The sequence below is a fragment of the Theobroma cacao genome, chromosome 9 (genome assembly GCF_053813885.1).
Source record: "Theobroma cacao isolate CCN51 chromosome 9, ASM5381388v1, whole genome shotgun sequence".
In the NCBI taxonomy this organism is placed as follows: domain Eukaryota; kingdom Viridiplantae; phylum Streptophyta; class Magnoliopsida; order Malvales; family Malvaceae; genus Theobroma; species Theobroma cacao.
Window position 1 is genome coordinate 6,373,575 of NC_142647.1, and position 23,158 is coordinate 6,396,732.

The following is a 23,158-nucleotide window of genomic DNA, read 5'->3' on the forward strand; positions in this document are numbered from 1 at the left end:
CCAAGACTCAAAAAATGTGGTTAAATTATCTAGTTGGACCCAACTTACATTCCACTCCCTGCACCATTTAGCCTAGATACGCCATGATTCAAATAAGTAGATGAAAATGTGGTTAATTGTTTTAATAACCTAGTGGCAGAGGGGGCAGAATGCTAAATTCGTACTCATCAGCCCCCTCTCATAAGCTTCGCCTTAACAGCAGCTCTTCCATGGCGGATTTGCCATACGAACATCTCGACTTTAAGTGGAGCTAGGTTAGTCCAAACTTGTCTCCATGTGCTTCTACCACCACTATCGTTATCCAATTGGTGTCTACAGAACTCTTTGACAGAGAAATCACCTGAGGGGGTACCTTTCCATATAACAGTATTGTGTATTTCTGCAGACAGATGATAATCATTCACCATTGCCGTGAATTTCTTCCATTGTTCTTCCTCCCATCCGAACACCCTTCTACGCAACATTATCTCCCATTTCCATTCATTGTCTTGCCAATGTCCAAACTCTTGTATCTTCCCCATTTTGTTGATAGCTAAGATTGGGAAAGTGTTTTTAAGGATGATTGCTTCGATCCACTCTTCAAACCAAAATAAAACGCTACTGCCATCACCAATCAGTCTACATAAGTTGCTGAAAACCTATATAAAATAAAGGTTAGTAGGGGAAAGGGGGGATAAAATATTTTTCAAGACTTAACAGCCATGGTTTGTTTGTTACATTTTACCGTTGAGCTATTCATTGGTTAGTGTGAAATTTGTTACTCGATACGGTTCATTTGAGTTGTCAAAGTATAAATACTGGAAGAAAAATGAAATCTCTACTTTTTGACCAAATTTTGTTCTACTGCTCTGAATGTTTCTTTGCTTCATCTTCTTCTTTGCTTTAGTAAGATACTGTTTCCATTGATTTACCTGGAAAACTCAGCTTCTATTTTCTTCAATAACAAAAGGAACTTGGCCAAGCTGTCAACTACATCAAACCGTTGAAACTTGTTGAAATTGTTTGATCTGAAGCTGTTAGATTGTAGCACCTTCCATCTGAAAAAAATTTCATTTCCAGTGATGAGAGGGATACAGTAGCCAAGAGCCTGGATAACAAGCATGACAAGAGACTTCACTGCATGAAACAGCATTCTTGGAGTAACGCATCTAGCTATGTGTGCAAAGTATTGGCAGAGTGAGCATTAGAATTCGTAGTATGCCCTCAAAAGTTCTTCGGAAGACTATGTCCTTCGTTTTTTTAATGTAAGAAACTGGATTAGTTTTTAGGCTGAGTTGACTGAAATAAAGGGGGTCTTCCTCACTTCTTTTGCTGCTAAAGGAGATTTTTACAGTTGGATTCACTAGCCACCATGCATTTTCAGGATTATACTCTACAATGACTTCAAACTGACAATCCAGTCCTCTTGCAAGGTTAGTTCCCAACTTTGAGATCTTTGGAAGATATCGAACATCCCTGAAACCAACTAAGTGCATCTTCCCCAAAATCCGGTCATATAAATCCTCAAAGGACAGTGAAATATTGTTGTAGTGTTGACTAGTAATTGTGAGATGCCCTGAAATTTCAATTGTTTCAGTATTAGAATTACATGACCCCTCAATTTGTTTATCAATGTTCCTATTGTGCTGATACCAGTATTCTCCAAGAAGTGAACCTATGGAGTAACAAACTTGGCAAACAATGGAGAAGTTGAGTTCGGACTCATGGATTCCTATCTTTCCATTTTGGTATGTAAAAGAGGATCCCTTATATGTTCAAAAAAGTTCACAAGCAGCCTTATTGAAGTAAATCCAAGGTAATAGGCTTCCATCAGGGATCTAACATGTGTTGGCATCAATAGATTGCTAAGAATCTGAGGAAGCAGAAAGTAGTCTTGAAGAAAATAGAGATAATCCGCTATTACGATTATCCAAGTCTGCTGCATATGCACATTTTTTGGTCCACGCATGCCCTCTCCAGGCTGTAGGGGCACATCAGGATTATCACGAGCAGCAGGCCAAATAAGAAATCCGAAAGTGTGCATAGCCATGGTACTCAGTAATACCTGTTAATCTTTAGAAGCATATCTTAGTTTGAAGGTACCTTTAGACTGAGGCTTGCTTCGAGATTCTGTTACCATCTGAAAAACTCTTGCAGTACGTAGTAAGGCCACTAACAAAAGAACATTTCCGAAACTTTCAAGAACTTTCAACATTCCAGACGCAGGATGACCACAGCCCGCTCTGTAAGCTTCAGGATCCTTTGATTTGAACAGAACTTTGGCACCACAGATCAGTGGAAGACTATATCCGAGGATCTGAAAGGCAAGCATGGAAATAGAAATGTAAGGAACAATGTTTGCTTCTTTCTTCATGTATAAGAGCTGGCTCGATATGATTGCAATTTACCCAGCAAGCATTAGAATGCAAAGAATCCCTTTGAGAGATTCTCGATTAGCAACTGTTCCAAGATAATCTGGATAATGAGTCAAAAGAGCATGAAGGCTAATCGAGCTAAAATAAAGGGGATCATCTTCCTGCCTCTAGCTGCTGATGGTGATCTTGGCAGTTAGATTTCTCCACCACTGTAAATTTTTTGGTGGGTACTGAATTTTCACTTCAATTAAACAATCTTGGCCTCGTTTTATGTCAATGCTCTCAACCAAAGCCATCCTACATCCAATCAAATGCATCTCACCCAAAACACGATCATACAGACCTTCCAAGGACAAGCTGAGACATTTTTGTAAGTTGTCTGCTTGTGTTCTCTCGGGGTTTTGAAGACCAGACGCGAAGACACATTCAAGAACCGGCAGCTTGTGAGATCATCTTCTGTAATGACTGGTTTCTTCTTTAGATTTCGCTTGTCCATATTGGGTTCATACCGTCTAAATAATGGACCTAAAGAAAGCACCTCAATCTCAATGAGGATCCTTGATTTCTGTCCATCAGTTAATTGATCAGGGACTACATAGCCATTTGTAGCAAGACTACTGGACAGTAGGCTTAACTGAGCAAGTGGTTCTTCTGCATCTTTTATTGCCGGATACTGGAAGAGCAACAGCTTGACCATAGCTAAAATTTGATAAGGTAGAGTTCTTCTCCCAAACACGTTGATCAACTTGATTTTCGAATAATTGTATGATCCATTTTCCAAATCTCTGGAGCTTTTCATTGCATTAAAAAATAAAGGATTGTCCAAGCTTATATCCTTTTTCACGCTGGATATGCTTCCAAACAGAAAGCTTCTCTGCTTAATGGAAAATGCACGTGGAAAGTACATGGAAATTTCATAATCACATCCTTCCAATCCTGAGTCAACCGTCCCATGACATCCAACCATGAAAGCTGTCCAGAAGAAGAGTTCCATATCCCCTCAGCGGCTAAAGTCAACCCTGAAAGACCAGTTCTTAATACTTCGAAATGTTGAAAACTTCCTGTGGGAACAGCTCTCAGCACTGCAGAAACCTTTGCATTGCCAGTTCTGTTAGAAGTGGTATCTTGCTCACATTTGACATGTTGAACAATGAGCTTAATGTCGTCATAACTCATACCACCAGTGGCCTCCATCTCCTTCCCGAGCAAGAAAGAACCCAATTTGCCATGGATCTGGCCCAAATAATTGCCCTTGAACCTGTAATTTGGAACAATATTTATAATTTCTCCATTAAGATGGTGATGTCCTCGACAGAACTCTTCATCAGTAAACATCATAGCACCATCTTCCATCAATTCATCTTGGTAAGGGAATGGATCACAAGTTCTTGACCGGAGCAATCCTGAATTAAATTGATACTTCGAGTGGCCACTCAACTGAGAAGATACATAAACTTTACTGAAGTACTTCGACCCTCCTTGTTCATTTAGACTTTATCATTTCTCCCTGGATTGCTCTTTTGGTCAACTCGAAGGTTTTAGGATATCGTAGAACAAGCAAAATTTGATCATCTTCCAAAAAATGGAGCCGGTGGTTACCGTAAGCGGAAATATAGCTGCTTGCAAACTCCGAGAACTCATCACAGTCACACCTGTTAGTGGAAGGTGCGATTGACTTTGAACTTCCTAGCAAACACATCAAACGTTCTCCTCCATTCTCTTCGGTCTCCACATAAATCCCTTCAAAAGCAATCATCATGACAGATGAACCAGGATTCATATGAGGCTCTAAGCCGACACCATAAGGAACAGGATATGCCTAAAGATATAACCCCTCCGAGACTAAATGCGTTTTTAAGGTGCTGGAATGAATTGACATCCTTTACCTCAAAGGAGGCCAACTTTAGTGGGGAGGTGAGAGATTAGCTGCTCGCTGGAATGCCATTGTCATCCAATTGCATCAATGGTGCCCCATCATTTTCCTGCTCCCAATCTCCAAGATAGAAGGAGAGTTCATTCTTGAGTCTACCTCCCATGTTGTCATCAGGTTTCAATTCAGAAGCTGAAGTTAGAAAAGAGCTGCAATGCTTTTCAATCCCAGCAGATCGGTCGTATGCAATGACAACTGAAGAATCAGCCAGAGTTTGGTAGATGTCATAAGGAGATGCAAAACTACTGATAGCACTGGCAACTCTACCAACGGCCAAAAAACAATAACAAAAAGTTGAACCTTCATTTCAGGATATTTCAGTTGCCAAAAAAAGAAAAAGAAGAACTACAGAATACAAAGTTCGAGGAAGAAAGCTGCTAATATATATATATATTGGATAATTAGAAAAAAAAAAAACCCCTTTCAATTGGAGATGCCAGCAATTAGGGTAGCTAAAATGTAGTGCCAAAATGTCGAAGGATCGAATTAAATATTTATGCGTCTGCTGTAACTGTGAGTGGTGCTGATAAACTACCAGCAAGTGTTCTCAAAGCAATAGACTTTGAAGGGATTAAATAAAGAAATAAAGAAGGCTCAAGGGTTGAATGTAGACTAGTGATGTTAAAATTAGATCAAAGGAAGGAGCAGCATCTTCAATGGTGGCAATTTCGATGCAGAAAGACAGATATAACACTTGACAGCCTAGGTGGCCATGTGCTTGGTAAGAAACAAGCCCATGTAACCACATCTCCTTTCCTGATGCGAAAACAAAATGGGTACTAAGTTATAAGCGAATTCAACCCAAAAGGAAACAAAAACAGGGTCACCCTTTGGTTGGGAATAATCTTATAATTGGAAACTACTCCATTGAATTTTCTCAAAACCAATGCAGGGCATCTACTGTTTTTCAGAAGCAAAGTTAGTTAAGTCCGGTTTGACTATCTAAAAAAGAATATAATAAGCAACAAATTAAAGTTATACATATTATATCACATTACAAGTACTAGATAGTTAGTAGCCCCACTTGGGATATTACTTCTTTTTTATTGTTAACAATTTCAGAACTCTTCTTTCAGCTAGCTGACTCCTATATAAATGCATTCATAGCATTTATTATAAATGAAATAAATGAGAGAGAAAAAAAATTTTCTAAACGAACTTTTAACCTTTTCACTGAAAAAATTATACAAATACCTACCATAAATAGGTATGGCTTATGGAGGAGTTCCCTCCAAAAAACAAAAAAAATATTTAAGACCCTCTGTAATTTCGAAAGGTTTAAACTTTTATGTGCTTTCGGCCTATGAATCAGCCTACTCTTGCATATGGGCTTTTGACCGAATCCCTTGACCGCTAGACAGTGCCAACAGCCCACAGCCCATGGCTGGCTTTTTCTTGTTTCTGTGGACATGGCCAGTATCCTATACGCTAGTATCATAGTATTAAACCTTATAAATGAACTTATATGGTAGTGACATGCTTATTAGTTTATTATTTAAAGGAAAGTTATAGAACTAAAATAATATAATTATTAAATAGATACATGTTAATTTTATAAACCAACTTACTATTTAATACCATCTACATATAATATATGATTCAAGATATAAAGAAATTAATAGCAAATGGTTAAATTATTAGTATAAGTTTAAGTACTATATAGTAACAATTATCGAGGTCACTTCCAGGTGTTTACCTTCAAAATCCAATACATCAATAGGTCAAATGGCTTTCTTAAATAAGTGTAAACTTATCTAAACTTTAGTTGGTAGGAAAGGAAATGAGGTGTAGGCTATAGGGAGCTTTAACTGACCAAAATTCTCATTGGATCAGATAAGAATAAAACTGTTGAATTGAGTGGGATTTTATTAGATGAAGTTTTGTATAGACACAGCTGCACGTGTCAAAGGCGAGGTGACACATTTAGGTATATGGAATTTTTGTTATTGTAATTGAAAGTGTACTTTCTGTTGACACTCATGACAACAACAGGTCAAAAAAAATTAAAAATTAAAAACCACATTCCTGTCTTCAATGACACTCTAGTCCCTGCCTTTTTTTTCCGAGTCATCTTTTTGGTAAGAGGCCGACCAAAGATATTCTAATTCCATTCTCCACTCTCCTAATTCAGATGCTATATTTGCATTGTCTATTCTTATCTATGGTCAAACTACTCTATAGTATAGTTCTTGAAAAGGAGTGATGATTCTATGGCAAAATTACAAAAAAAGAAAAAAAAAACAACTTTAATTCATCATATAATACCCTTAATTATGTCATTTATGGATGCAATTGTGTATACCCCATGTTCATTTATGTTTATATATGTATTTTGTATATATGACACAACCAGGGGCGGAGCCTCCTTATGTGATGGGGGGCCATGGCCCCCCCAAAACTTTTAAAAAAAATTTCATAACATATAAAAAATTTTAAATTTTTTATATATTATATTACTAACTCCCTCAAAATAATGTTTTATTTAATAATTAATATAAATAAAAATAATAAAATGATTTCACTTATCTCACTCAACTTTAATTTTTTTAATTTATATCATTATTTTTATTTATATGTATTTATTTTTTTCATTTTTATTCTATTTGTTCATATGTTATAAGTTCTTATAAATATTCTTCCCTAAATTTTTACAAACCATTAACTATATTCTTTTTTTTTCTTTTTTGTTATGTAATATATGATATCTACCTTCTACTTGACATGTTCTTTTTTTTCATATTACATAAATTTTATTTTTTATGATTTTAATTTTTAAAAATTAATAAATTATTATATAATTCTCAAATATAAGTTATAGTATTACATTGTTAGTTAAAATTTCATCAACATATAATTTTTTTTATTTATCTTGATTATGTAAGAGGAAACTAACTTGAGTATATTTTTTTTATATGCTTTACATTTTATGTTTAGTTAAAATGAAATTCTCTCGAATATATAGTATTTAAATAATTCTGATTATATAAAAAAAAATTATTAATCTTATATATCGTTTTTAACTATTTATGTTTTACAAATTATAGTTTTATATTTAGTTTCATATTTCTATTATCAATATTTTTATTGTTGATTGAATTTAACATATTAATTTTTTAAAATTTTTAACTCTTATTCAACTATATTTAGCCCCCCCAATAAAATTTGGCTAGCTCTGCCCCTGGACACAACCGTTGCTATCTAATGATTGACTTCTTGTGCTTAATTATCTTGTTCTAGTTTATTCTTAGTTTTTTTCATTTATGATATAGAAATACTTTTTAATAAAAACTTATGGAATCGTTATAAAATTTTTACACTTTAGCACCTATGGATAAAAAAGGAGTTCAAGAGAAGCACGTAAAATCATTCAAGCTCATGCATGCATGTGTATATCGTTCACAGTAATACAATAGAATTTTCTTTTTATTCCAATGATGTCTATCTTTATCTTTTTTTTTTCTTTCCCCTTCCTTTTTTTCACCCTCTTTTCAAGTATTACAACTTTCAACGTCTAAAATAACTAAGAAACGCACAAACTTTACATTAAGATAAGCATGAAGCATCCAAATAATGCAAATCCTACAGCTAGCTAGCAAGCAATTATCAATCAATAAGCAAGTTCTGATGCTAAAGCAAACTACGACGAATCTATCCTAAATGAATTAGGGAATTTAGTAGAACAATCAGTTTCTCCATCAGCAATCACAGTTTTGATGATTCGCTCTCAAGGAGAAAACCTTACAACCCGTAAATGTAAACATCTTTGGCTTTCCGCAAAGCTTGAGAATATTTCATATCATGCAACATATAAAAGGTCGTTGTTCTTTTCGATTCTTTAATTGATATTTCTTCCTTGTTCTTGAACCAAGTTGAATGGAACTTTGAATTCTGATAATTTTTATTGATAACGAATTGAGTTTTGGATATATAATTGGATTCAGAAGAATAGAATCTTGTATTTCTGTTCTGCGTTTGAAATCCTTTGATTTCTTCATGTTAATAATTCTAAGAATCTAAACCCACTCTCAAAGCGCACTATATAGTTGCATTTATCTGGTCTTTGAACTCTCTTGATCTTTATTCTGTTTAATGAGGTCAATTACTTGATTTAATTGTTATGCATTAGATTAATTGTTTAATGCCTGATGCCAATTGAATTTTTTTAGGTAAGGCAAAATTAAGTGGATGAGCTAATCTCCAGTATCTAAGAAGTTAATTAATTAGGTTAAGACCTTACTATACTATATTAATTACGTTTGGGCTTCATATTCAAATGAATTTTACAACACAACCCAATACATTGCTTGGCAGCTGAGATTTAGGAAAGAAATGAAGAGAAATCAACAGAATGTGAGAAGAAAAAATGTTATTTGGAGTCAAATATATACTTCTATTTACTTTTTAAAGTTTGAGAGAAGTAACTAAGTAATAAATGAAATTAATAATTTATAGGGTAAAATACTCTAACACTCTCAAGTTTTATCCATAATTCTACGCAAGTTCATAAGTTTTCAAAATATATAATCCATCCCAAACGTGAAATGTCTAAAATACTCTTTTTCTTTCTTCATTTATTTTTACTATTTTTTTTCTCAAGCCAACCGATAGTGCTCCCTTATGCTAGTTGAGGGAGTGCAGATCTCGTGCTCCCCAAGGGAGCCACATCCCTTATCTCATGTTCTCCCTGAGGAAGATTCAACTGGAGCCAAATTTAGCGTTCCGATCGCAGGAAGAGAAAGGGGAGAGATTTTTTTAATAGGAGAAAAAAATAAAAAATAAAAATTTATAGTTTATATAGTGAGGTAATTTTCAAAATTAATGAAAAGTAAAATTATTCAAGAAATATTACTACGTCATCAAAATAACAAAAACATTAACGATTGACTAACAGCCAGACTTATGTGTCTAGCGAAAAATATTCTTTTAGACCAGTGTATATTTTGAAAACTAATAGACATGTATGAAATTATGACTAAAACTTGAAAGTGTTAGTTTATTTGACCTTAATTTATAAAATAGGATAACCCGTTTATAGATTAAAAAATGTTAATATGTATTAAAGGACATTCACAAGCACCAGACCACCACCATGCTTGAACTGAATCAATTAAAGGCACCAATCTCATAATCTTCAGTAGAACTTATTGCCATTGTATTAACGCTGAGGTGATGTTTGGTATCTTATAATGCAATCACATTGTAAGGAATTCAAATATAATTGTAAGAAATGTGATTTGCAAAAAATGTGGTTGCTAGAAAAATAATATTGCAACTTTTGGTAGATTAGGAAATTATTGATAAAAATGCTAGGAAGATAAAACTGCAATCTTTGGTTTATAAGCATTATATTGAGAATGTGATAATATTTATTGAAACTTTTTCATTTTTATTGTTTTAGATAATTTTTAAAAGTACATTTCAAATTTCATTATTTTATTATTGTTGTTTTAATTTGCCCTCCTTTTATTGTTGTTTTTCTCAATTTCTTCAAATGTCATTTGCTTTTTCTTTTTTTGTTAATCTTAAATTTTGAAACTGACTCATGACACTTGTAGACCGATTTCCTTTAGACTTAAACCCAAAAACCCTGAAACTTTATTTTTGTTTTAATTTCCAAAACCCCTAAACTCATTTTTTCAAAACCATTAAACCCGATTCATCATAAAACCTAAAACCCAATTCAATTCATCAAAAACCCTAAACCCAATTCGACAAAAACCCTAAGCCTAGTTCACCAAAACACTGAACTCAATTCAATAAAAATCTTTTACTCGGTTCATCAAACCTTACACCAATTTAAAAAGCCTTAAAACCGATTTGCTAAACCCTAAAATTGATTAACTAACCCTTAAAACCAATTCAAAAAACCTTAAACTAGTTCACCAAATCCAGTTCACCACACTCTAAAATCATTCATGAAATCCTAAAACCGATTCACTAAATCCTAAAATTAGTTCACCAAACTCTAAGCCAATTTAGACATAAAATTAATTCACTAAACCATAAAATCGGTTCACCAAAACCCTAAAACCTAGTTAAAAAAAGTTAAACTGATTTATCAAACCCTAAAATCAATTCATCAAACCCTAAAACTAGTTTGAAAAACTTTAAAACCGATTCACTAAACCTTAAAATTGGTTCACACAAAATCCTAAAACAAATTCTTTAAATCCTAAAACCAATTCACCAACAAGTTTACAAAACCTTAATATCAGTTCATGAAACCCTAAACCAATTCACCAAACCTTAAAATCGATTCACTAAAACCTTAAAATTAATTCCCTAAACTTTTAAATCGATCGATAATCCCTAAAATGAAGTTAACGATAGAAAGGATTTGGCCATCACAACTCCATTGCGCCTTGCTCCCACTATGTTGAGATTTGATACGATAGATTGCAAACAAAAGTCAGCTTCAAACATTGGATTTTACAGTGCATGATGTTCACAGGGCTCTCTTTGATGTTATTTTATCTTTTGAGGGTAATCTAGAGTGCAGCGATGATATGTTAAAATTTAGAGGCACAATTCATAGCCTTAAGGGAGGTTTTCCATGTTTTAGAAAAATTAAATCAATAGGTTCATAATAAATTTACTATTAATTTACTGAATTTGTATCATACTAGAAGGCTTGAGCAGTATACTTTAAACTCACTTCCTGTAACATTTGGTGATTCTTTGTAAGCTATAGATCAATAGAGTTAATTCCTTTTGTTAAAAAAAAATTAATCTAAACCTTTTCTGTGATTTAAAACGATAAGCTTTGGATCCAACTTTTTTCAAATCTTCATTGGCATAACATTGGAACGCTTGGCCTTTCAATTGAAGCAGACCCCTCGAACCCCCATTCCTCCCCCCCCCCAAAAAAAAAAAAAACATAGTGGTCCTTACTTCTCATAGAGGCTTTCTATAGTAAAAGGGGGGTTAAGGTAGGCTACAAAAAGTAGCGGATAGGCTGTTCGCAGATACGCTTTTGCCCCAATCTCAACAAACCCATGTGAACCCCCAACCAAAACAACCAATGCATGTACATCTAAACAAAAAGCGCACGTTTAGCTGTTTGTATGCTTACATAATAGCATATGTTAAAAGTGGCAATTAATTTACTCGCATTTTCATCCTGATTATAGGCTTTTCTATTGTATATATAGCACCAATTCAAAATCAATATTTTTACTTATCCAAAAACAAATTAAATCAATTGCAACATGAGCTAATAGTGGCAATTTGTTTTAAATCTAATTATCACAATTTTTGATAAACAAAAGTATAAAAAAATAATTACCTCTCATTATGCAACTTAATTAATCAAATTTTCAAGATAAGATGAAGTACGCCGCATTCAATCTTCTGCCTTCTCCAAAGGCTAATGACTTGACCGACATAACCACTTGCGAATCTTGATTGATCAATCGATACAAACATAAAGCTTTTAAAAAAAAAAATTTAATCAATGAACAAACAGCAAAAAGGAGGTTTACAAATATAGGATGAACTTTTTTCTTTTATCAAAATAAGTTTTTTGAGCTGATAGACTAGAAAACGAAACAATGTGGATGACTAAATTGACAAAAAAAAAGAAAGAAAAGAGAAAGAAGATTATAATAACTTCATGAGTGAGGATGCAAAGTCGCCAAGGAACAGCCGCAAAGGCAGAAGAATTTTATTCTAAATATGGTAAACTACATTGGAAACTCCACCAATTAGTGGACGACACACAATCCAAATCCAAATGTCCCCCTCCTAGAAGAATTTAGCTATGTATTGTAGCAGACGAGTTTCTCTTTTTTTTCTGAAGAAAAGCTATGTACTAGACCACGGTGCACACAACGAAGAACGTCGTGCTTCACGTTAATTAAAACCCCACCACTCCATTTTTATTTTTTGTAGTGGAAAAATTAAATATATACTAGTATTATGAATAACCCAATGTTGTTCTAATTTCGAGAGCCTATAGTCCATTTTTGGGTATTTTGATATTTTTAGTAGGATAATAGAAAAAGAAAAAGAAAGGAGAAGGGGGAGGGAATATTCGGGGCAACATTTACACCAGACAAAAGGGATATTCAGAAGGACGATATGGGGGAATATCAGCGACACGTGTCACGAGGAGAATCTCCTTTCCTTTCCTTTGCTTTCCGTTGCTTTCTCTCTCTTTCTCTCGCACATAATAACAGAGAAGAGAGAGAAGAGAGAATCTGCAGAAAAGGCATGGGTTGGAGTCTTGTACGAGAAGACTGGTTTTAGATTTTAGAAAGAGACCAACCATCATTATTGCCACTTCTTTCTTTCTCTTTTGCTGCTAAGTGCTAAGAACTAGTAAGAGAGAGAGAGAGAGAGAGGGTAAGGGAATTCGATGCAGTCTCTTACAGAGACTTTGCCTTTTACTTTCATGGAAAAGGCATTTCTTACAGTTTTCATCTTTCCTTTGGCTGCTCACTCTGGGTCGGGTCAGCTCCCTTATCTTTACCCGTTTCCTTATTATCCTCTCACTGTCTCACATCAACTCATGCCATGCACGCAGGCCATCAATATCCTTTTTTTTCTCCCTTCAACTATGCATGGAGCATGGTATCCCATGCATGCCCATTAGCATATTTTTTCAGCACTAATAAGTATATATATCTATATTGCATTGCATTATAAAAGTTGTTAATTAAGCCGTTGTGATTACTAAAGTTTTGGGTTGGTTTTTTTTTTTTTTCTTATTTATTTACAGGAGGAAATGGGATAAAGGATTGTTGGGGTTCGAACTCAAGATACATGTCTCACCAACGGTCATGGTGCCATCAAGTCAAGTAGCGAAAGGCGGAGTTTTGGAATTTCTAAGGAAGAGTTTGTTGTAATCTAAAGCCTTTTGAAGATGGTTTGATAATATAGAAACAAAGTCACAGTACCCCACTCACTTTCTCCAGCTTTCTTTTTCTTCTCACTAGAAAAATAGAAGCTTGAGTGTGGCAAGCATATGTGCTTGTCGTTGATTCATATGCTAAATAAGTTTATGTGCATTTAAATAAAATTAATACTCTGCTAACATCAAAAGGTGGCATAATTTTAACAAGGTATATACAGCTTGTAAAACTTCTAAAAAGGGTACTGGTGTGTTGAAGAAATATAAAACACAATGTAATACTGATAGATCTATAAAATTACAAAAGTTCTAGTACTAGTACTAGTATATTGTCTCTTTTTCTTTTTTAAGCTATACTGTTTTCTTTCTATTTTTCTATTTGGTCTTTTTCTTTTAATTTTGTTTCCCCTTTCACAAGTTGCTGCACTGTTACAAAATGAGGGCTGCCATGAAAAGTAAAGCAACGAACCAGGTTTGTTCTCCATTAGGCATGGATGGATCAAGGACAATAACAATTATCCAAGTTTCAAACCAAAAAGACTTGGAATTCTCCACTTACTTTCAGGTTGTGGGCTGGTCATGCATGTTAAGGAATATATATTATCAAATGAAAGGAACTGAAAAGAATTGCAAGAGTCGTCTGAATATATGTAATATATATTCACCAGCAGCTAAGGAATTACTTGAACTCATATCATATCAATCGGTTGGCCATGATAATAAATTATCTAGAAGAAGGAAAGTCATTGGAGAGTCCAAATATATTATGACCCGCCCGGATCCGAGCCAGGTTCATATATATGCATATATGACCCCACAAAGGAAATGTTCTAATTTGGGAGAGAATCTTCTTACCTTCCAACCCACTTCACTAAAGTTAGTAGCAGAAGAAGATTCCCAGCTCTTAAGCTCCTTTATCATTCTTTTGGGATGGGATTTTTGCCTTTAAGCTTTGTGGGTTGTGTTTAGAGTCGTAGAATTGGAACTAAGATATTCCTTCCTTAGAGGCAAATATTATATTCTTTTGTGATGAATGTTTCATTTTAGATTAGATATTCTCTTTCCCCTCTCTCTGAATTGCACTCAATTTTAGGGCAATTATGCAACTTTTGAAACCATAAAGAAAGTTGCATTGGTGGATTGATACTAAACACCTTCTGAATATGTCCTCTCTCTCTCTCTCTCTCTCTCTCTCTCTCTCTCCAATATGGTGGGTAAAAATTACTAGAACGTTAAAAAAAAAAAAAATTGGCCCTGGTATATGCTCCTTTGCAACCTTTCTCAATTAATTAATCATGGTAGAATCATTTTATTTTATTTCATTTTACTTAAAAAGGAAGATAGAATTCTTAGGCAACGATGCCCTTAAGTACTTTTTGTCCGTACACGTGTCTAACATCCAAGGTTTTGTTTGGTGATTAGGTGAGGATTTTTCTTGGTTAAGCTAGACAAACGTGTGGATCCTAATTACCATATAGCATTAGCGTTGCCCACGCAGAATTTCCTTTTTTGACTTTTGCCATCGTTTTTACTTCATTGGGGTCCCATTGGACATGGTTCTAACCCTTTATGAAGTAGAGTCTCAGCCATGCAAAGATTCATTAATGGTGTTAAGTTAAAGAAAATTTTGAGGGTACAGTTGAGCAATACAAAGAATTAAGAAATAGTTAAAATATTGAATTATAAACCTGAATGATGCTTTAAATATCCTACACCGTTAATGAAGTTTTCATTTTAAAAGTAGGAGAAGTGAGGAATCAAAGGTTTATAGCTTCACAACAATCAAAAGTAACAAAAAAATTAAAAAAAAAGAATTAAAAGAAAAAAAAAGTACAAACAGTAATAAGAAGAATCATCTTTTGTATTGGTGATTTTGAATTTCGTACACAGACTAAGCACATGACCCCTCTGCTGTCAGACCTTCTTGATTCCTTCTCTCTCTCAATTTTTAGCTTTTTCTGCCTTTGTTCTTTGCAAGAAGTTACCATCCCTCTGCTTTATCCCCCCCTTAGCTTTTCCTTTTCCTCTTTCTCTCTCTAAAACCCCTACTTTATTCCTCTTGAACTCACCCCTAAAAGACGATCCTCCCTCGATCCTCCTTGTGTTCACAAACAACATACCTTCGCTTTCTCTCCTCATCTCTCTCTCTTTGAATACTCAAAACCTAGAAAGCAAAGCCGACCACACACTCTCTCTTTTGCTCCTTCGTTTGTTTGTTTGTTTGTTTGTTTGTTTTTCCATAGAACAGCCTTATTATTGTTGCTATTATAGCATGAGCAATATTGTTCCAAACAACAACTTTTGCTGAGAAAGAGAGGTTTTCTTGCTGTCTTATACATCCAAAAAAAACAAAACATATATGGCATCACCTTCTGAACTAACCCTTGACTGCAAACCCCACAGTTATTCTATGCTATTGAAATCTTTTGGTGATCAGCAGATTGATCAAACCCAGAAGCTTGAAGAATTCCTTTCTCGTCTTGAGGAAGAACGCCTCAAGATCGATGCTTTCAAGCGAGAGCTTCCCCTTTGCATGCAACTTCTCACCAATGGTACGTATGATCATTTTTTTTTTTTTTTTTTGCATTCTTCTTGGTAAACAGAAAAGGTTTATCCAAGGATCTACTACATGCCAGGATTAATTTTACCTTTGATTCTTGAAATTGATAATATATTAATGGTTTAATAATAGAATCATCATCACCTTAAGATCCAAAATGACAATAAAGAAATTCTTTTCCTAGCTACTGGTGGATATTCATGTTCTTTGGGCTGATGTGTTAGTTTCCAACCTTTTTCTTTTACTACTATCTTTTTGATTTATAGAAGTTAGAGTTAGCTTTCTTATTTGTATATCTTTATTTGCTAGTCCAATCTGTTTGAATTGAGAGGGTCCCGACATATGCATACATTTTCTAAAGAACTAAAGCCAGAATGAAATGTCCAGAAGAAAAGGACTCACTAATAATTGTTTTTCCCTTCTTTGTTTTTCTTCAGCTGTGGAGGCTTCAAGGCAGCAACTACTGGCATGCCGAGCAAATCATGGATCAAGACCAGTTCTTGAAGAATTCATGCCCCTGAAAAACTCAAGCTCGGAGAACTCAGAGAAGTCACAAAACATATCTGATAAAGCAAACTGGATGACAACTGCACAACTATGGAGCCAAGCGGGAAACGAAACGAAACCACAATCTTCAATTACATCCCCTAAAGAAACTGAGATCGGTTTCAATGTTAGTCCCAAGCTGGCCTTAGATACGAAGCCGAGGAACGGAGGAGCTTTCCTTCCATTTACCAAAGAACGAAACTCATGCCCTGGTTCGGCTTTACAGGCTCTTCCTGATTTAGCTCTTGCTTCTGCCAATAAAGATATGGAAGATAAGAAATGCTCAGACACCGAAAATGGCATGTCTTGTCAACGGAGAGAGAACTCTGGCAAAGTTAGCAACGGCGTAGTTGTGATCGAGCAAGGAAGAGGAACGGCTAACACAATTGATGGGCAAACGGCAAATACTAACCCTAGTGCAAACACTACGCAACCTCATAGGAAGGCTAGGCGATGCTGGTCACCTGACTTGCATAGGAGATTTGTCAATGCTCTCCAGTTGCTTGGGGGTTCTCAAGGTATGACAAATTTCTTTTGTTTTCTTTTTTGATAATTGGTTTGATCATTGTTGGTGAAATTATGTAACTGAATTGATCAGTATGAAAGTCAAGCTATCATTATCAAAATCATTGATTCTCTGAAAGTAATGTTCTGATGATGGTTACAGTTGCCACACCAAAACAAATCAGGGAGCTGATGAAGGTAGAAGGTTTGACCAATGATGAAGTGAAAAGCCATCTGCAGGTAACTCTCTCTCTCTCTCTCTCTCTCTCTCTCCAGTACTGAGGCATGCAAGAAAGAGCTTTTGTACTGAACCTGACAAAGCGCAACAGTGCACACAATGTCTGATAAGTTAAAAAATGTCGGTGTAAATCTTTTAATCTTCTGATGATTTTTCTTCTGCTCTTTTTTGACAGAAATATAGGCTTCATACGAGGAGACCAAGCCCAAGTCCACAAGCAGCAGGAGCCCCAACACCCCCGCTTGTAGTCCTAGGTGGCATCTGGGTCCCACCAGAGTATGCCACTGCCGCAGCAGCCGCCTACAGTGGGGCCCCCACTCTGTATGGAACTCACCACCCAGCAGCTGCCCATGCACCACCTCACTTCTGTGCACCACCAGTGCCCCAAGAGTTCTACACTGCTGCAGCAACACCAGCTCCACCACCACCCCAGCTGCACCACCATGCCATCCACCACCAGCTCCACATGTACAAGGCCAACTCACAGGCCCATAGTTCACCGGAATCCGACGTCAGGGGAGCCGGAGACCGCTCTGAGAGCATTGAAGACGGTAAGTCTGAGAGCAGCAGCTGGAAAGGTGAGAGCGGTGACAACGGTGGCGCTGGAGAGAGAAAAGGGTTAGCTGCATTAAGAGAAGAAGGTGAAGAAAGCAATGGTAGTGAGATCACTCTCAAATTCTGAGAGAGTTGAAAAAAAAAAAAAGAGCGGGAGATTTAGGGTTAGGGTTAGAGTTTAGGTATTCCGTGTAATCATATGCTATTAATTGCGTTCAAAATTCCTAAGAAAAAAATTACGTTAAATATGAAGAGAGGGTAAGAAGGGCATAATGGAAAAGTGAGTGGTCGTTTTGTTCAATTGCTTCCTGTGCTTGAATGTCTTTTTCGAAGAAAATATTGAACAGTAGATTATTTGTTTTTGGCGTTTTCTGTGGTTTTCACTTTTGCCACCGTGGACAGATTTGCCCTTGTCTTTTCCGGATAATCTCCGCCGTCACAAGGCTAAGAGGGACGAGGCAAGGTCTTGGTGCCCGGCTGCAGACATAAAACGTCCATGCTTCTTTTCAAAAGCAATCATTACTACCGACAATCAATGGATATTATTAGAATTTTTACAAATAAGAAATTAATCAGGTTATAAAATAAGATTATATGGATAAATAAAAATATATGGCTGGATAATTGAATAATTTTAAATAAATGTGGGAATGATGATATCAATAAATTTTTGACATAATATATAAAAATATTTAAATAAATTTTTATACTTTTATTAAATTTAATCAAGTTTTTATATTTTTATTTTGAATCAAATAAATTTTTATAATTTTTATTTTGAGTTAAATAAGTTTTTATAACTAATAATTGATTTAATCAAATTGTATGACATTGATGTGGTATGTTAAAATAATATAATTGATTATGATGTGACACAATGACCTATCATAATTGATGATGACATTACATGCTAATTGGGCATGATAACATAATTATGTGACATTTTTCAACCTCCACATTAATTTTATGTCAATGTTATATGGATATAAAATGACAAATAATAGTTTTACTAATAGTAATTAGTTAATCATTAATTATGAGTGCTTATTTGACTCGAAATAAAAGTACGAGGAATTAATTAAACGCAATGAAAGAATAAAGACTTATTTGAATATTCTTGAATAATTTAGGAGCTTATTTAAGTATTATGTCTAAATTTTTTCCATTCATTATTGAAATTGTCTTGGAATGGTGAGTTAACACAAAATTAAGAGCAGCTAGATTAGTTGCGCTTGCCCCTAAGATTAAGGAAGTTAAAATTTTGTTTAAGAAAAAGAGGCACCGAAAGTGTCAAATTCCTTTACACCTAGCCAGTCCCCCCATAAACTTTCTTGAATATACATGAGCAACTCTCTCTTTATTGCTTTTTTCTTGTTTAATTTGAACAGCGCCTTTAGTCTTTGACCAATTTCCACAAAAATACATTTTAACTTGGGGTTAAAGCACATATGACATTGAACATCAACTTTCTTGTACCTTCCCTTTCTGTTCAACTAGAATTTGTATGCTTGTTTCTTTTTGAAAATTCTATGAAATAAAAGCGAATGGAAGAAATAACTCCTTGGACTTTAATGGAATTTATGATTCTCCTCTTCTTACATTTAGGATGAATTTCTAATATAGCAGGATCGCAGGGTTTAGGACAAGAATTCAGAAGAAAATGGCAGGGGCTTTTTGGGCAGGCAAATCCCAAGGATTCGCATATTGTTTACACTTTACATATCATTGCATCGCGCTGGTCTTCAACATTGCCAAGGCTGGGCATGACTACTTTGTTTATAAAATTATTACTTCAGACACCATGGTGAACAGTTGACCCAGGGAAATATTATCATTGTTGAATTGACATTTTTTGACGTGGGATCCCATCTGCCTTTTTCTTCCAAATTGTCCTACAACAAAAATGTAAAAGTGACAAAAGTTGTTAGATACCCACATCATTCCTTGCATAACACAGAAATGGAGTCCCCATATTCCACATTCGTCTGTATATTTAATTCAATTGTCAAGACTCGAGACCAAACTTCCAAGCCAGAGGCTCTCTCTTCGTCTTAGATAAAGACATGGCCTGTTATTGAAACATCTTGGGCTGGACGCCTAGACCTGCAGGTTAGCACTCATCTCATAGGGTGATGGGTGACCGTTGGGCCATAGGCTCACAGCCCCATAGTCGATTCAAATAACCTGGTTATGAACCCCGTTTGGACGTATGGGGTCCAATGCTGTTTAGGAGGCCCGTAAGCTGGAGAAGCGTTCCCACCAAACTGCCCCGTACGTCCAATCAGCTTTAGTCACTAACCATCCACTCAGATAGAATTTGCAGCAGCAGATGACATACATTAATAACAATCAGAAAGTATGGTCGAACAACACTCCAGATATCAGTATATACATCTAAATTGAGGAGCTAGCTTAATACTTCAATCTCCTGATGCTCTATTTACATAAAGGTACAAGTAGTCCAACCAAAGGGTAAGGCTGCGTGTGTCATCTTTAAACAAATGAGACATCAGAGGATTACTAAACTTCAACATAAAATCAGGCAATGCCATTTGCCAAAGTACCACCCCGTACAGCCACATCATCTTCACTCTCTAGTATTGCTGAATCAACAAGAGACTGCAAGGAAAAGTTATAGTGAGTATGATGAGTGCTGCTATTTCTATCATGAATGATTGTAAAGACACTTTTTTCTAAGCTCCTTAGATACTGAGACCCTAATCCTGCTAATCACCATATGGAACCTCACTGCTTCAAATAACTATTGAGCTATATTCGTTCAAAACCTTTAACTACAGAACTAAGACCTACTTCAGCTGAGAAAGCTACATGTAATACAAGGGTAGAAGCATTAATGTATGCAAGTTCCCTATGTAGGGCATGTATGCAGTATTTATCTTAGCAATGGGCAAAATTGACCAACCAAAAAATTGATACATAAGACAAACAATAACATGCAATTATGTGCTTAGTAATATTGCCACAATCATTCAAGTATTTGGCTCCAGAGCATGTTTTAAACCAAACAACAGAATAAAATAGCAATTGCACATAAATCATGACCAACAGAGTGAAGAGGCTAACCTGAAGTTCTTGTTCACAGCTTTTAAGTTTTTCCCTATACTCCTTTACTTGCAGGAAACATTTATGCAGCTGCAGGTCATTCATTTGATATAAAAAATTTTGTACCAAAAAGAAAATTTTAAATTTTATTCCAACCATATTGCAGCAGAGTATCTCAGAGGACTACCTTGGTTAACTGCATTTTGCGCCGAGAAGAGAGCTTCTTTGCAGAAATTAATGAATCCTCCAAGGTCTATATGAATCGGATCAAATTCTTAGTGATGAAATGAACCAGGCCAAATAAACTGAAACCATGGGTAATATGATAACTATACCTTAGATTTTTTCTGTAAATCCAAAACAATTTCTTGTCTCTCTTCTAACCTCCCTTCCATCAGCGAAATCTGACAAGTGAATAAACATTACTTTTTCTAAATATGTTTGTGTGTGTGTGTGTGTGTGTGTGTGTGTTGGTTTAAGTGGGGTAGGGGTGGTAAACAACTTTGTAAACACCACTCAGAAGGTGATATTCTGACTATAGTGATTGCCATGGTAGTGCAAGTGCAAGAGTGTGTATGCACCTTCTAAGTTTCAGAGCAGGATATTTAACATATGCATAGACTATGCCTAAATTCTATTATATCTATCTACCTATACAAGATGTCTTAGAAAATCGCCACAAAAAATTCTAAATATGTAGCAAACCTCTTGTTTAAGTTCTTCCCGACTTTGAATCAATCCTTCAAGCTCATTTTTCATCTGGAAACAAAACATAATTAGCAAAGGCGAAAGAAGAAATTGAGATTACACAAGTATGCATCACAACAAAGTTGAGATTACCTGATTGTAATCATCACTTGAATCTGATGAAAGCCCTCTGCTATGGTGATCATTGTTTATAGAGCTGCAAAATAAAAATAAAACATTTTATAAAATATTAGAGAAATAAAACTCAAGCCACTGCTAAAACTGAACTAATTCATCTGAAGGAAAACAATGCGACTTAGCTCATATCAGAACAAGGTCAAGATGGCATGAAGGATTAATTGAACAAACATATTATATGTGGAACTGGAAGATTTCAGACTGAAAACCATTGACATAAAAATACTAACATAGATTGATATTGCAGCCATTCATACAAACTACAATGGAATCAATATCAAGATACTGAAGAATTCTATTACTCGTCGGATATTGTAATAAAAATCAATAAGTATTAAGTAACCAACTTTTGGCAACCCCCAATGCAAACAATTCTTTAGAAAAAGAAAGGGAAGAGAGTGTCCTACCCATTCCATCTCAACTGTTGCTCTTTGTCCTCATCAAGACTTCTATGATAACCATTGGTTCCACTTCCATCAATCTCCCTATTCTGATCCAAACTGAGCACATGACTCTCCCAATCCTGAATATGGTCCCTGCTTTCTCCTCGCACATTATCCTCCACATCTCTGTTAAGATCTCTATCCAATGAGTATTCCCCGGCTCTATCATGATCATGACGCTCGTATCCTCTTCCTCTTCCAACATCATGGTCCCGAGACTGATCATGCTCTTCGGACCTATCACTATATCGATCCCGATACCGTTCCCTATCACGATCATGATCTCTTTCTCTCTCACGTCCCCTATCCCACTCACCCCGTCGAGAGCGGTCACGATTGAAATTCAATCTGCCCCCTCTAGTTGTCACTTCATTCACTCTCACAACTCGACCATCGATAGTCTAATTAACAATTTCAACAATGTCAAGTTTCAACAAGTTTGAAAACAAGAAAGAACAAAATCATAGCATGTTCCATGGAACCAACAAGCAATACATACCCGGCCATTCATATCATTGATGGCATCATAAGCTGAACGAGGATTTGTAAAAGTAACAAAGCCATAGCATTTTCCTCTAGTTGTATGATCATTAACAATCTGCAAGCCAAACAACAACGGCACGCTTCAATTTTTAAGAACACCCTAACGCTAGTTGAAGCAAAAAAAGTTTGACCAAACAGAACACAAACATTTGCCTTAAAGAAACAGGGACAAACATGATTAACTAACTTACTACTAGAAACAAGGAGTTACTAGAAGGCAACAATTTCATCCCGGGTTTATATTTTCTAGTAATCCCAAATTGACTCCCAAATACTAATACTTGGAAACATTTTTAAAAAATAACAGTAAAATTACTAGAGATTTTCCATCAACTATCTTGCTGCTAAGCTATTTGGAAAAAAAGAAAAGAAAAGACGGAAAAAGTTTAAAGAATTAAGAACGAAAAACAGAAACCCTAAATGAGTAATAGAAAGTAAGTTAAACGATGAAGAGTCAATGCGTGGACTTGAAAATTAAACGGACAGAGGAAGACCTTCACGGCGACGACGGCGCCGTATAGGCTGAAAACACGGCGGATAGAGGCTTCTGTGGCGTCGTAGGGGAGTCCTCCCACGTATACCGAACTGTCGTCGTCGATCGTCATTTTTCCACTTTTACTCCAAACTAAGGCTTCTAACTTTTCAGGGTCTAAAGTACAGTGGAAATAAAACTAAAAGGTTTTTCT

At 35.5% G+C, this 23,158-nt stretch overlaps 2 protein-coding genes and 2 pseudogenes across 2 annotated transcripts; 1 reads left to right on the forward strand and 3 right to left on the reverse strand.

The window, feature by feature from the left end:
- Positions 1-1,711: 1,711 nt before the first annotated feature.
- On the reverse strand, positions 1,712-2,650 carry LOC148760657 (uncharacterized; annotated as a pseudogene).
- Positions 2,651-2,661: 11 nt separating this feature from the next.
- On the reverse strand, positions 2,662-4,134 carry LOC148760658 (uncharacterized; annotated as a pseudogene).
- Positions 4,135-15,201: 11,067 nt separating this feature from the next.
- LOC18588678 (Homeodomain-like superfamily protein) lies at positions 15,202-17,907 on the forward strand. Its single transcript, XM_007013247.3, has 4 exons — positions 15,202-15,687; positions 16,133-16,759; positions 16,909-16,985; positions 17,159-17,907. The coding sequence occupies exons 1-4, from the start codon at positions 15,495-15,497 to the stop codon at positions 17,663-17,665; spliced, it is 1,404 nt and encodes a 467-aa protein (XP_007013309.2). The 5' UTR covers positions 15,202-15,494; the 3' UTR covers positions 17,666-17,907.
- A 1,947-nt stretch (positions 17,908-19,854) lies between these two features.
- Positions 19,855-23,150, reverse strand: LOC18588679 (RNA-binding (RRM/RBD/RNP motifs) family protein). Its single transcript, XM_007013248.3, has 9 exons — positions 22,967-23,150; positions 22,429-22,527; positions 21,894-22,330; positions 21,442-21,505; positions 21,307-21,360; positions 20,937-21,005; positions 20,789-20,854; positions 20,623-20,691; positions 19,855-20,157 (listed from the first exon to the last, which is right to left on the reverse strand). The coding sequence occupies exons 1-9, from the start codon at positions 23,075-23,077 to the stop codon at positions 20,077-20,079; spliced, it is 1,050 nt and encodes a 349-aa protein (XP_007013310.1). The 5' UTR covers positions 23,078-23,150; the 3' UTR covers positions 19,855-20,076.
- Positions 23,151-23,158: the final 8 nt, after the last annotated feature.

Bases quoted from the DNA above. Each gene is read 5' to 3' on its own strand.
- LOC18588678 (XM_007013247.3), top strand. From the start codon at position 15,495: ATGGCATCACCTTCTGAACTAACCCTTGACTGCAAACCCCACAGTTAT. The intron at 16,760-16,908 runs GTATGACAAATT...TGATGGTTACAG, and splicing joins GTTGCTTGGGGGTTCTCAAG to TTGCCACACCAAAACAAATC. The intron at 16,986-17,158 runs GTAACTCTCTCT...CTTTTTTGACAG, and splicing joins AAGTGAAAAGCCATCTGCAG to AAATATAGGCTTCATACGAG.
- LOC18588679 (XM_007013248.3), bottom strand. From the start codon at position 23,077: ATGACGATCGACGACGACAGTTCGGTATACGTGGGAGGACTCCCCTAC. The intron at 22,331-22,428 runs GTATGTATTGCT...ATTGTTAATTAG, and splicing joins TCAATGATATGAATGGCCGG to ACTATCGATGGTCGAGTTGT. The intron at 21,506-21,893 runs GTAGGACACTCT...TTTATTTTGCAG, and splicing joins CAACAGTTGAGATGGAATGG to CTCTATAAACAATGATCACC.